The 13135-nt window shown below is 37.3% G+C and overlaps 1 protein-coding gene across 1 annotated transcript; it reads right to left on the bottom strand.

Annotated features, from left to right (window-relative positions):
- Positions 1 to 361: 361 nt before the first annotated feature.
- Positions 362 to 10186, bottom strand: LOC592766 (diamine acetyltransferase 2). Its single transcript, XM_792271.5, has 5 exons — positions 9671 to 10186; positions 5428 to 5566; positions 4873 to 5049; positions 3231 to 3271; positions 362 to 2494 (listed from the first exon to the last, which is right to left on the bottom strand). The coding sequence occupies exons 1-5, from the start codon at positions 9782 to 9784 to the stop codon at positions 2279 to 2281; spliced, it is 687 nt and encodes a 228-aa protein (XP_797364.1). The 5' UTR covers positions 9785 to 10186; the 3' UTR covers positions 362 to 2278.
- Between the last annotated feature and the right edge of the window lie 2949 nt (positions 10187 to 13135).

Raw genomic sequence — 13135 nt, 5'->3', positions numbered from 1 at the left:
ATTACATAATGAATTAAAATCCTTCACAATGTTCAATATGTATTAAATCAAGAAACTATAGTTATACAATGTCAATTTGAGAGTTAAAGGACCTCAAATGTTCTTGTATCGATTGATTGAGTGATGTTAATTTATTTTCCATATATACATCAATATATGATTTTTAACGCGTTTACATAAAACCATATATAGACAAAAGGGGTTCAAAGCTTTAACCGACGTCCTCATCATAACTAAAACATGGTCATACAATATCTATAAATAATATGTAAATATTAACTGGCCTGTTTCTAATTGTTATTAAGTGTGGCTTTCACTTTATAACCAAAATTGAGTAATTTCTGGTCTACTATGCGAGTTCTTTTAGTTATTTCATCTTCACATTCATCAGTCATGTCCTAATCTGATACAATGGCTTAATTTAAAAAAGATCCACGGTTAAACCCCATTTTAAGTCCAAGGCAGATTTGATTGAATAATTGAAGAACTAGTGAAATCCTGAACTGCTTTTTCTAAAGTTAATACGATAATCTGGATTTATAGAGCGCTTATTACGGAATACCGTCTCTTTAAGCGCTTTACAGATGTTATTAACCCGGTCATCGGATTCATTCACGCACATTATGCACTCCACTGCACTCCCTGGGAAGTATTCCTACCGTATAGGCAATTCCTAGTGAAATCCTGAATTGCTTTTTCTAAAGTTAATATAATAATCTGGATTTATAGAGCGCTTATTACGGAATACCGTCTCTTTAAGCGCTTTACAGATGTTATTAACCCGGTCATCGGATTCATTCACGCACATTATGCACTCCACTGCACTCCCTGGGAAGTATTCCTACGGTATAGGCAATTCCTAGTGAAATCCTGAATTGCTTTTTCTAAAGTTAATATAATAATCTGGATTTATAGAGCGCTTATTACGGAATACCGTCTCTTTAAGCGCTTTACAGATGTTATTAACCCGGTCATCGGATTCATTCACGCACATTATGCACTCCACTCCACTCCCTGGGAAGTATTCCTACCGTATAGGCAATTCCTAGTGAAATCCTGAATTGCTTTTTCTAAAGTTAATATAATAATCTGGATTTATAGAGCGCTTATTACGGAATACCGTCTCTTTAAGCGCTTTACAGATGTTATTAACCCGGTCATCGGATTCATTCACGCACATTATGCACTCCACTCCACTCCCTGGGGAGTATTCCTACCGTATAGGCAATTCCTAACAGAAATGCTTTCGTCGTCCTACCGGGTCCCCAATTCTCTCTTGGGTAGTGAGTGGCAAATGTACATTATTGCCTTGACCAAAGTACATTCGTGCCGTGTCGGGGATCGAACTCACGACCTTTGAATTTGCAAGTCAAGTGCTTAAACCAATCGGAACATTTAAAAAACATTGACTCCATTGTTAAGTTTAAGATTGCTTTAAAGACGCACTTATTTAACATTAAATTCATCCATTTTGTCTGTTACCCAGTACATCTTGTTTTTGTATTTTGTTGTGTTTTTCTCTAGAGCGCTTAGGGACATGTTTTAATACGATGTGTTATGCGCTATACAAGAACGGTTAATTATTATTATTATTATTATTATTATGATCAATAGCGACTAACATAGATATAACTCATGGTGATATAGTGAAACAAATATGCATGATATTTAAGCCCAATGATAGTCAAATAAAAATAAGCAAAATTCAATGATAAAAGTCCTCGATATGTAAATTTTACATATCTGTCTCGCAACTCTCGCTTATAATTTGCCGGAATCCATCCATTAAACAACATAATCATTAGGCCTGCACACATGATCATGGGGCCTTTAATGTATAACAAGCTTTTCGGAATTCCGGTTGTACAAGAATGTCACTGAACCATGCTTCATTCGGACCGGCTAGAAAACCGAAGAAGACCGACAATCCACGAGATCGGCAATGTTAAAAGGACCGCGAGCCTGACCGTCCTTCTTACCTTCGGTTTATATCCCTGCAGTATTATGCTACGCATGACGTAGGTCAAACGGTGTCGGTTCTCACAGTGACCTGGTGCTACTTCCCGAATCCGCTTTTTCCATCGGCGTTCAATGCAGGGCACATGGCCGAATGATGTCACATCTCACAACATTTCTAGTCCACTCAATTTACTTCGGCTGTTCGGTTAACATCGGATGTTCGGGTAACTTCGTATGTTCGCTTCCACACGAACCTTCACCGTTTGGTACCATGACTATCCGAACCAACATATGATTGTTTCTTAGTTTGGTCATAATGTCACAGCTCACAGGTAACGATTTGTGATCCGTTATTTAAGGCAGGGATCCTAGCCTTAGCGAATCTACTAACATCAGTCCCACCAATAGCAAAGAGGTGATATTTGTCATTTTCGGTCATATCCGTGGCCCCTATCCGTTTGTAAAGCTTCATGACATCCGTGTTCCATTCAACGACAGTACCCTGGATAGCCTTGCAACCACGTTCCTCAGAGATCTGAAGAAAAAAATATGAAAAAACAAAAAACAATGAGCTTTAATTTGATGCTCTGAAGTCTTTCAGTATGGAATTCAAAAATTCAATTAATTTATTTTTCAATTTCATAACAACTTGAACCTCGCAATCAAATTGATTGGATGACAGCTAGCAAAAGTGTCTGCTTTCTTTCATATTGTCAGGTGTGTAGTCACGTGAAGGTCGGAAGTGACCATAGTTTTGTTGGGGGATGAATACCAGAGCCCACCGGGTGCCAGGGGGCTCATTTCCCACGTCTCATGGCCAATCACCCAACCCTTGACCGCTTGGCATTCTTTGATCACCCCTTGTGTAAGGACCCATGTCACGTGGTGTGGTAAGGACATCACCTGACAGTTTCATAAAACTTGTTTTCGAAGTCCTTCGACCTGACACAATGAAAAATTGAAATAACCCTAAAGACAGGTTTTAAGTTTTTGATAATCGGTCAACCTGGACCAGAATATATATCATGCTTTATTTATTGATTTACTTCTAATCACTTGGAAATATATTTTTACAGATTAGCATGGTCAGTTACAAAACCGATTTCGACATTGACCCTCCTGGCCCAGACAATAATCCGATTAAAGATTGAAATCATAGATAAAAGTACAATATACATAAAATGATTTAAAGGCATACTTAAATAAGAATAATCTATTAATAACGATGGCAAATTATAAGATAATTCTTTTGAACAATTATAAGACCTTACCTTAGCAATTGTGTGGAGAAGAGCAATGCCGAGCCCAGTACCTAAAGAACAGACAAAATAAAATTGTTCAGCATTAAAAGGTTTCATCACAATCATGCATCCTTAAAAGGAACGAAAATGAAGTCGAGAATACTATAGGTCAATAATCTTCCCGATAAATCAACGCTAATGGCAGATTAAAAAACCCGCCGTCAAGAAATCTATTAAATAGTGATTAAAATCAAGGCTGAATAGCAAACTGTAAGTCCGACGGGAATTGGAATGATAAGGTTTTGTTTTTTTCTTTTCTTCTCAGTAATAATCGTAATAATCCAATATCCTGGGTTTCTATACTGTCAAAGTAGTGGCCAGTCAGCACCAGGAAAGCTCGCCCTGGCGTAAGTTATGTGGATTCTTAAAAGAGCTTACAGGTATAGAACAGTTTTGGAAATGCACCCCCCCCCCCCAAAAAAAAAAAAAAAAAAAAAAAAAAAAATGAAATGAAAGCTTTTACTACCAATCACGAGAAAATGTATGTTTTGACTAATACGTGATGATACAAATGTTGCCGGGATACCGCCTACTAATTGATATATTTGGTAAATTATCATATCGATCCGCCCTGGATAGATATCAAGTATTGCCATCTAAACCTCTGAAGGTAATAGATAAACAATATTGAATAGATATTTTGCAGTGTTGCACCCAAACCCCTTGAACCGCTATTTTACTACTACCGGTCTATATCTTGAAATACTTGGCCTCCAAAAGTTTAAAGAGAGAGGGGGGGGGGGCGTCTTTATGCTGATGCGGGATACGCCAATGACTGTGAAAATGTACTAATCAGCCCTTTTTCGGCAAAAGGAAATATTTTATCGAGGCCTGATAATGAAAGGACCTGTGGAATGTTCTAAAATTGATTCAATCTTTCCGCTCGAGTCACATGTCTAAATTACCATAATAAATCATGATTTATGGCGAGTTATCTTGGGGTAAATAACTGCTGCTCGGATAATAATGAGCCCTGTTTTAACCTTCTTATCAATAACAAGTTATACTAACTGCATGTTACAACTATATATGCCAATGAATTCATTGCATTTGAATGCCGGCTGAAAAGAATTTGTCATTGATAGAATTGTAATATTTGTTATTGACAAGAGGTCTTATAAATGAGGGTCCTGAGGAGGTAATTTAAAGAAAAAAAAGTCATTTTATCTGTTTAGGAATTTTTGTTCACTTGTCATAATAAAATTAAATTTATGGCGCATTATTGGTTAAATGATCGACTGCTTAAATGTCACTGACTTGGCGGAGAACATCTGCCCAAACGTTAATAAATAGTTGCAGGTCAGTGTTTGTCGTGAAATTTTGAACCCTTTTACTGTGTTACATATTAAATAACTAATAACACGACCTCTGATAGCAATCAGCGTGATGAGGACACCGTTTACGAAACAGTCACAATTATGAGTTCACCTACATCCCTTCAAACGCCTTTTCATTTTAATATACACATTTCATTTGGATATTAAACGGCGAACTTATACTTGGCGCGTTCATGAAACCATGCCTAATGAGTTAAATAATTCTTTTGAAAGGATGTGCATCAGCATTTTGATATGAAAATGACGGCACAAATATAATTACATCAGCTGTTTACCTCTGTATTCGGAATCGATGTAAACATCTTCAAGATAGAGGAGACGCCCCTTCCAGGAGCAGAAGCCCATGAAAAAGAGGGCGTAGCCCAAGATAGACGATTCCTCATCAGCCTCCCTGTCTTCTAGGACGATGCTCTCGAAGACAGGATTATCTCCAAACCCATCTCGACGAAGATCTGAAGATGGAACAGAGAGGCAATAACATGTTTAAGATTTCGTCAACTACCTTTTCAAGTCACATTCGCGAACTCATATACCATTAAATCCCAAACGGCATCTCTATTTTAGTGATTGAGTACTAGATTTATGCGCATTCATATGACCTTTCATTATAATTGTAAGCTGCAAACAAGTAATATCATTCTGCTTATAAAACACTTTAGAGTATAGAACACTTATACTAATACTAATACGACATCGTTACATGTGGTAACATGCCGAATTTCCCTTTAAATAAAAAGAAAAGGAAAAAACAAAACAGAATAAAACAAAAACAGAATAAAACAAAACAAACTAGACACACACAAACAAACAAATAAACAAAAGGAACTCACCATCTTCGGAGACTTCCACCCGATCTCCATAGTCTTCACTCTCTGCGAGTTCCCTCATAAGCACTGAGATCTGAGAACAGTCGTCAATCTGTCCTCGACGTATCACATAGCGTGTCATAGTCTTGGACATTGAACAGTTCTATAACAAAAAACAATAATGATAATGCGGTGAATAACTGTCATATTCCGAATATACTAGTAGACGAATGTCAGTAAAAAAGGGTGGTCTACAATGTATTTATGCCTTATCTCAAATTACCTTCTAGTGTGGGTGGTACTTCCCAACTAAAAATGGGAAAAGAAAAGGCGTTTACAGCTACAGCCTACATGACCAATAGAGACCGGCAGCCCTCGACCGACAATATCCGTCTTTCGGGCCTTCTGAAAGGTTATCCGAGGGTTCAACAAACCCGCGACGCACCAAAAGAACCGACAGCCTACACTATCGACGACCAGATAGACTGACGGCCCACGAGACCGACATGACTGACGACCCACGAGACCGACAGCCCACGGGATCAACCACCTATGATCTACAGTCAACGAGAACGACCGCTCAGGACCGATAAACGCGGGCTTTCTAAGAGTCTCCTCAGGGTTTACGAGACCGATATTAGGGACTTTTGGATTCAGTGGACGAGAACGGCGTGAACGTCCACTAATCATGCGTGTCTATACGGCAAGCCGTTTTAACATTTATTCCAATTTCTTGATATCAAGAAATAATTTTTAGTTGTGAAGCAATGGTAATTCTTGATATCAAGAAATGATTTTTCAGTTGTAAAGCAATGGTAAAACGGCTTGCCATTGACACGCAAGATCAGTGGATGTTCACGCCGTTATGGTCCACTTAATCTGAAAGTCCCTAGTGTCTCTTAGGTGTCGCTCGACTGGGATGCCCCCCGTTTTCAATATTTTTTTCTCATTTCAATAAAAAAAAAAACCATCAAAGACGACAGTTTTGCCCTCCAACACGTTTACGCGTCCGAAAACGCGTCTCCATTCAAGATAAATAGAGTGGATATCCATTATTTATTCTTCACTCAGACGCAACTATTTAGTCTATAGATATTTCGAAGGGCGATTCAACCCTGTATTTCAAAATCAATACTCAGATACGAAGCTATTCAGTAAAGTGGTCTACACAAGCAAAGCACGGGTCAAACCATTATAATTTTGTTAACCACTAAACGTGCTCTAAAACGTATTTTTAGATCCATATATTGACAAAAAAGCTTTGCAACGAGGTTTGAATATCAGTTTATTCTCCGTAAAACCAATTCTTGGTAAAACATGGTATCTGTTTTTCTGCACACTGAAGGGTCTACCTATTCAATAGTCCAGACATACTTATTCCTATTATATGTACAAGGTTTCTAATTGCTGCATAGGTACTTGACGCCCTGAACAAATAAAGCGAAAGTTATGTGAGATTAATGTAGTACATTGTGCATTCGTTTAACAAACGAATGACGTGACAAGAGGGATTAAAGGGGATGACCCCCCCCCCCCCCCCTGGGATCATGTAATTAGTCGAGGAAGGATGGGACGGTGGTAATCGGTCGTGTCACGGTCCTTGTGGCGCGGCAAACCGCCGCCTAAATTCCGCCTTGGTTTTTTTTTTTTGACGAGTAAAACTGAATGGCAACTGCTCGTAACAATGATCCAGCACATATTTAAAGAGCTTTGTGTTCTGAATAATAGATATTGAAATGTGAAGCGTCTTGCATTTTACGTCATAAAAGCACAAAACAATCCGCGTCTTATCTGAACAAGCCCCATGTGTATCTAAACTTCAAAAGGACAAGGGGGGGGGGGGGGGATACATGCTTCATGCTTTTTGATATTTATTTCCCTCATTTTCGTCCCTATTGCATTGTATCTGCACTCAAATGCACGCGACTTTGTTTCATGTTTTGATTTCCTCAAAAAAAAATCTCATTTTGATAGCATTCTTGTGTACACCCGTCAGACGCGATGAACGTTTGATTTTGGTTCTTTTACGATAAAACATTGTTTTGAGCCATCAACCTATGACAAACTCAGTACATCGTTTCACTCCTATTTTATCTTGAACTGGTGAATATTGGGCCCCCTCTTTTCATAGTTGCCTCTTGTGCCTTACTTAATGTTCCCTTTAGTCCCCTTGACACATATTTTCATAATCTCATTGCATTTTTGTTATTTACCCCAATTCTTACAGTTTTTAAAAAATAAATTGTACTCTGTTTCCCTCCTAACAACTTTACAACCCTCTCTTCGAAAACCATTTTCCTTTAATTTTTTTTCCTCCCCTTTGAATATGTTTGATGATTTATGCGAGGGATTATCCGCATTCAATGTGTCGGGCACATTAGTACGGTTAGTAAGTCCTCATTCAGTCATTGATATCATTTGCCAATAAAATGTGATATGCTCCGAATATATTCATTGTATGGTAAACATTTATGAAATGCCTCTGGCTATATCAGGTTTCGATACCACTAGTCCAATCTTGCAAACAGTTAGTCATGCAAAATTAATTATAATGGTGATTAAATGTTTACCTGTGCAAAAGAAATTTTAGAGCAGACAAAGGGCGGATAGTAACCCCAACTTATTTGGCAACAGATTACGAACTACTATTGTAGTTGATCCCATGTCTGATCCAGTTCGAGCTGACATTTGAATTACTTTGGAAGAAGATCTTACAACTATTACAATATAACAAGAAGCCTTAATTTCAGAAGCGTACTAAGTCTTGAGCTGTCTTCAGTATACCAAATTCTTTAATACTTCCTATAACCATTATTCTCAAGACATTTAGGCATGACTGCACATTCCAAATGATCTTTTGTGACGGATCTTTTATACGAAGACAGTTTCTAACTTTCCACTATTCAAGAGAGGTAAATAGCATCTTCTACTGTGAATCCCATCGCTGTATTCGTGTCAACGTTGAAGAAAAGACGTGCTAGGATCAACCAGGAAGGATTGTAACTAGAGAGTTCCGTGGAGGAAAAACGCCCACCCTGTATTGAACTCGGGCACCGAGTTCAACTGCCTCCTCCTCTTCATAATAATCATGAGATCGATACAGGGTATCCATGTGTATAATATGTTTCACATCCTTCCACAGGGATCCATTATATCAACGTTTGCCTCCTTAATGTATCAACACTACAAATAATAATAATAAATAATAATAATACTACTAATAACAATAATAATAATAACAATAATGATACTAATAACAATAATTGCTTCTTATTTAGCGCTTTTAGTTTACACAATACTGATCAAAGCCCTGATACAACAAACACCAAAAATGCATATAGAACAATAATAGCATATATAATATACATATAACACTTATAGTTATACAAAGTTATAGCAGTATAGTCAATATTAATTTACAAAGATTGGGCATAATAATACTAACAATGGTGGAATCCTATAAAGCGTTAAGGTCTTACAGACAGACAAACACATACACATGTAAATTATGTATAATAATACAAAATATAGCAATATAGGGCCTATGCAACTTAGGCCAGGGCTGCCATTTTCAGTTTTCTAAATATAAACCATTTAATTCAATTCATATTCTATGAAATGTGAACATGATACCCAACCTAATATAACCTAATGTAACCTTAACCTCGCCCTCCAAAGAGTCAAAAACAAAATTACAATACCAGACAGACCCCAAAGTAGAGCAAAACACATTTATTTCCTGGTAGAAAGTGTGATCGAAGTTTCACATGTGTAGCCGTTTGCAGGATAACTGGCGAAAAAAAGACTTCGTAACCATCGTGCTGAAAATATATTTTTGCACAAGATTAGGAAGCTGCTTGGGAAATCTCGAAAGAATATGTACAAAATATTCCCAGAGCTTTTGCTCTCATCACTTCCTCATGAAACATAATCTTGGAAAGTGAGAAAAACCAATGCCTGGGTTGATGGTTCTTTCTCGGATCTAACCGAGTTCGCCAAAAATATACCACTCTGCCGGGCTATTTCGATATCATTGTTAATACCATGCCATGAAGTCGTGGAGTCCATTCCCCACTCCCTTGTTTTATCTCAAAAATTCGTTAATTTATCAATGGTTGAAACTGAAATTATCTAGTGTAATGTCAAATCATCATCTACGCAACACTTGTTTGCCCAACGTCAGTGTTGTCTCCACGGCATAGAACCGTTTTATATGAGATAACAATACTTTTTGAGTTCTGAAGAAAAATGAAATAAAATTTCTCACCTCAATCTTATCACCCTGATCTTTCCCCAAATCAATGGCGCGTTTGTCTTTCAAGACCAGCTGTGATACGGTCGTGATTAGTCCAGCGATCTTGGATGATTTGCCACTCTCCATCAGTGAGTTTTGAAAGAGTTAAATCCTTAGGAGGAGTCACAAGACAGATAATGATGAAGAAACGAACGCTTCCGAGAGAGTTACGTTTTAATAATAGTTTTATAAATCCAGCACAATATCCACGGGGCAGAGCGATGTTGACTTTCACTTTGACTCAGGTGTATAATTCTCTGCAAGTTTACTTAGCACAGGAGTTGATGAAAATACGGAAACAGATTTGCAGCTACCGGCTACCGGCTACCGATGGTTCTTCAAAGGATCAAGCAAAGAGAACGGCGAATACTGAGTTATACGATGACAACAAGTTATGAGGTTCTGATTACGGCAGACAAGTGATTTGAGTCTGACGAGTTGGCTGATAGTGCTCTACGGTGTGTGAAGTGCACTTCCTATGCGATGATTTTATATAATACTGTTCCGAAGCGGAGAGAGAGAGAAAAGCGAGACATCGATCCGCGCATATGCACTAGGAGAGTCCTGATTGGCTGGATTTTATGCAGCACGTCGGGGGACCAACACTGAGAGAGAGAGAGAGAGAGAGAGAGAGAAGGTGGGGGGGGGGGGGGGGTATATGTTGCGTGCAATGATGTCAGGGGAATATACCATTTTTTTTCGGTATTACTTTGATTGTTGGACCGTTAGCCTGAAATAATTTCAATGGAATAGTCTAGTGTTTGCATACCGGTGATAAAGAATAGATCCGGAGTTTTGTATGGATGTTCGGGGAAAATGCCACTTGAAGTTCTACGACCAATATTAGCTCCTGTGATATCAAACACACCTTTGCTTTCATGATATCACATTGTACGATATTTACAAAGCAATTTCCTGCTCTTCAACAAACGAGGCCAATGTCATTTATACTAAAGTTTGTTGATACTTGCTATACTTCATAAGATTGGAATCTTTAATGTCGGGATATTACAGTAACCTGAAACAACGTTATGAATGAGAGCCAAAGCGGGTATTTTTTAAATCTAAAAATCATGATTATTACACCAAAAAAGTAGCAATTTCGTAATCTTCCAATACACATAAACACATTACGTCATTATGTTATATATGCATACAGTTTGTACATTCAAGAATTTGTGTAATATATATATATATATTTCTATTGTATTGTTTAGCTATAGTTTGTTTTAACTTCAACAAAATGGAAAACAATTATTTTTTCCCCAAGGCAATAACATATTATTATATTTTGGGGCATAAAGCTATCGAGGTAATAATATTTTGACTTAGTAAAATCAACCCTACGAAATGTTAAGTACATGTAAAATAAATTAACTGTATCATCGGTTTTAATGCAATGACATGCTGTTATGACGTTAGCTAACAATACATGCACACGTCAATGTATCTCTCTCATTACCATCACTGTTGTAATTTAGCATTTTAGGTATTGATTGGAAGTGAAATTAAAAAAAAAGTCTTGAAGTATGAATAGACGTTTTTAACATTTGTGAATTGAGACCAGGCCATCTGGCATTTCGACCTTGTTTGGTATTTGAATACCGCCTTTTTTATCGAGTGCAACACGATGTTGTTTGTTTATCAAACTTTTCTTATAATGGTTCTGCCATGTAACATTTATAATTAAATGTATACTAAGCTCGTACAGCGAGAGGGGCATATAGACTAGAAAACACGCACGAAGAAACGTCGTACAGTGTATAAAGAAACTAATTTTGAAGCTCTAGGTCAATAAAGTATTAACATTATTCTCCTAGCCAATCAGAGCGCGCTTACGATAGGCCCCGTCCCTGAAATATAACGATTTGTAATACTTGTGTACCACCACAAATATTAGATATTTTGAAAAAATTTGAAGAAAAAAAACGTTGAAAAAAAAATGAAATAACGCCATTTACGTCGTATGTCAGCCAATGCCGATGTTGGCTTTTTTGTTGGCATTTCGTGTTGCTTATAAATGTTACCCACAATTAGCCGGCTCATGTATTGTTATTTTTAATTAAATGATTAATTAACGGTCACCGTGTTTTTTTTAAAGTGGAGCTGAATTAGTATGATCGTATTTGCTAAATTTCACACATTTTGGGTTCTAAAATTACCTTCATAACAATTTTAGGTTCTAAAAGGGCACTATAAATGTCATAGGTAAGAATAAAAGCAATAACCATGCACTTTGAAGGCACTTGCGGTCTGAAAACAGAACCCAACTATCCCTTTAACAACGTTCAGACTAGAGAAAATAATTGTTTATCGTATACGATGATTTTCTTTTCTTGTCGGAACGGGTACAGATCTTTGCGGCCCGTTGTGTAAATGTAAATATTGAATGTGAATAATTCCGCGTGAGATTCCGTGTGCGCGCCCATTACAATGTCATTGATTCACATTCTTTCTAAATAACGCCTTTTTATTGCAAGTCACGTATATTGTGTTTGTCTTAAAGCCCATCTGTATGTACTAGTGTGACCAGGAGTGATTAGACTCCCCTACAAGGTCACTGGAGGGACCAATGGTCACCGATTAGGCATTGTTTGCTATAAAGAGGGATCAAGTAGCTACAAGTAGTGCAGTGTGACTTTAAGTGATATTTTCGTGCGATAAGCCTAATATTCCTGAACATATGCTTAATTGAATTTATCCTTGAATATTTAATGACAATGCGTCGATTGTTTTGTTGGCTACTTTTCCGAATCTTCGATACATATCATACATTTTTCTAAATCTTTTATGATATTGCTGTGTGATGTTGCCATTGATATTTCTTTTGTATTTCTTTTGTATTTTGACACTGTTTTTATGTTGTGAATATCCGATTGCATTGTAAACAATATCGGCCTTGAGCTGCATGTCATGTACATTTGTTAATATAAGTTAACCAATTAAATTAAAATAAACATGATGTCCTGTTGGGGCCAGCAAAATTAACCCGTAAGTTTTTCTCAATGTTTATTGACTGTGGCATTTATCCTTGCCCTAGTCAGTGTGATCAATATCTTTTTTTTTTTTTTTATCATAAATTTATAATTGTTTTGCTTATGAAACCAAATATTCTAAGGTTGTCGGGAAGGTATACATCAAATAGGGTAAGGACACGAGCAATATTGCAGATAAATGTCATGTTTCATTGCTACTACACAACACGGCTACAACAACACCTTTACTTTTAGAGGTAACAGGGCAAAACGTGCTCTCCCTAATATGTAACGCGTTTTTGTCAAGGGGAAGTTAACCGCGGTAGGCAAGAGGGAGAGAGAGAGAGAGAATGAGAGAGAAGAGAGAGAGAGAGAGAGAGAGAGAGAAAGCGATTGATTGTCTGGTTCATGTTCAACCCCATAAATAACTGGGCTTATTTTCTCTGAAAACACAAGTTCACAT

Source organism: Strongylocentrotus purpuratus, unplaced genomic scaffold (genome assembly GCF_000002235.5).
Source record: "Strongylocentrotus purpuratus isolate Spur 01 unplaced genomic scaffold, Spur_5.0 spur5_scaffold_12, whole genome shotgun sequence".
Classification (NCBI taxonomy): domain Eukaryota; kingdom Metazoa; phylum Echinodermata; class Echinoidea; order Camarodonta; family Strongylocentrotidae; genus Strongylocentrotus; species Strongylocentrotus purpuratus.
This window is presented reverse-complemented; position numbering and strand designations above follow the sequence as displayed.

Excerpts from the sequence above, each read along its gene's own strand:
- LOC592766 (XM_792271.5), bottom strand. The coding sequence starts at position 9,784 with ATGGAGAGTGGCAAATCATCCAAGATCGCTGGACTAATCACGACCGTA. Across the intron at positions 3,272-4,872 it reads CATCGATTCCGAATACAGAG|GTACTGGGCTCGGCATTGCT; the intron begins GTAAACAGCTGA and ends TCTGTTCTTTAG. Across the intron at positions 2,495-3,230 it reads TTCTCCACACAATTGCTAAG|ATCTCTGAGGAACGTGGTTG; the intron begins GTAAGGTCTTAT and ends TTTTTTCTTCAG.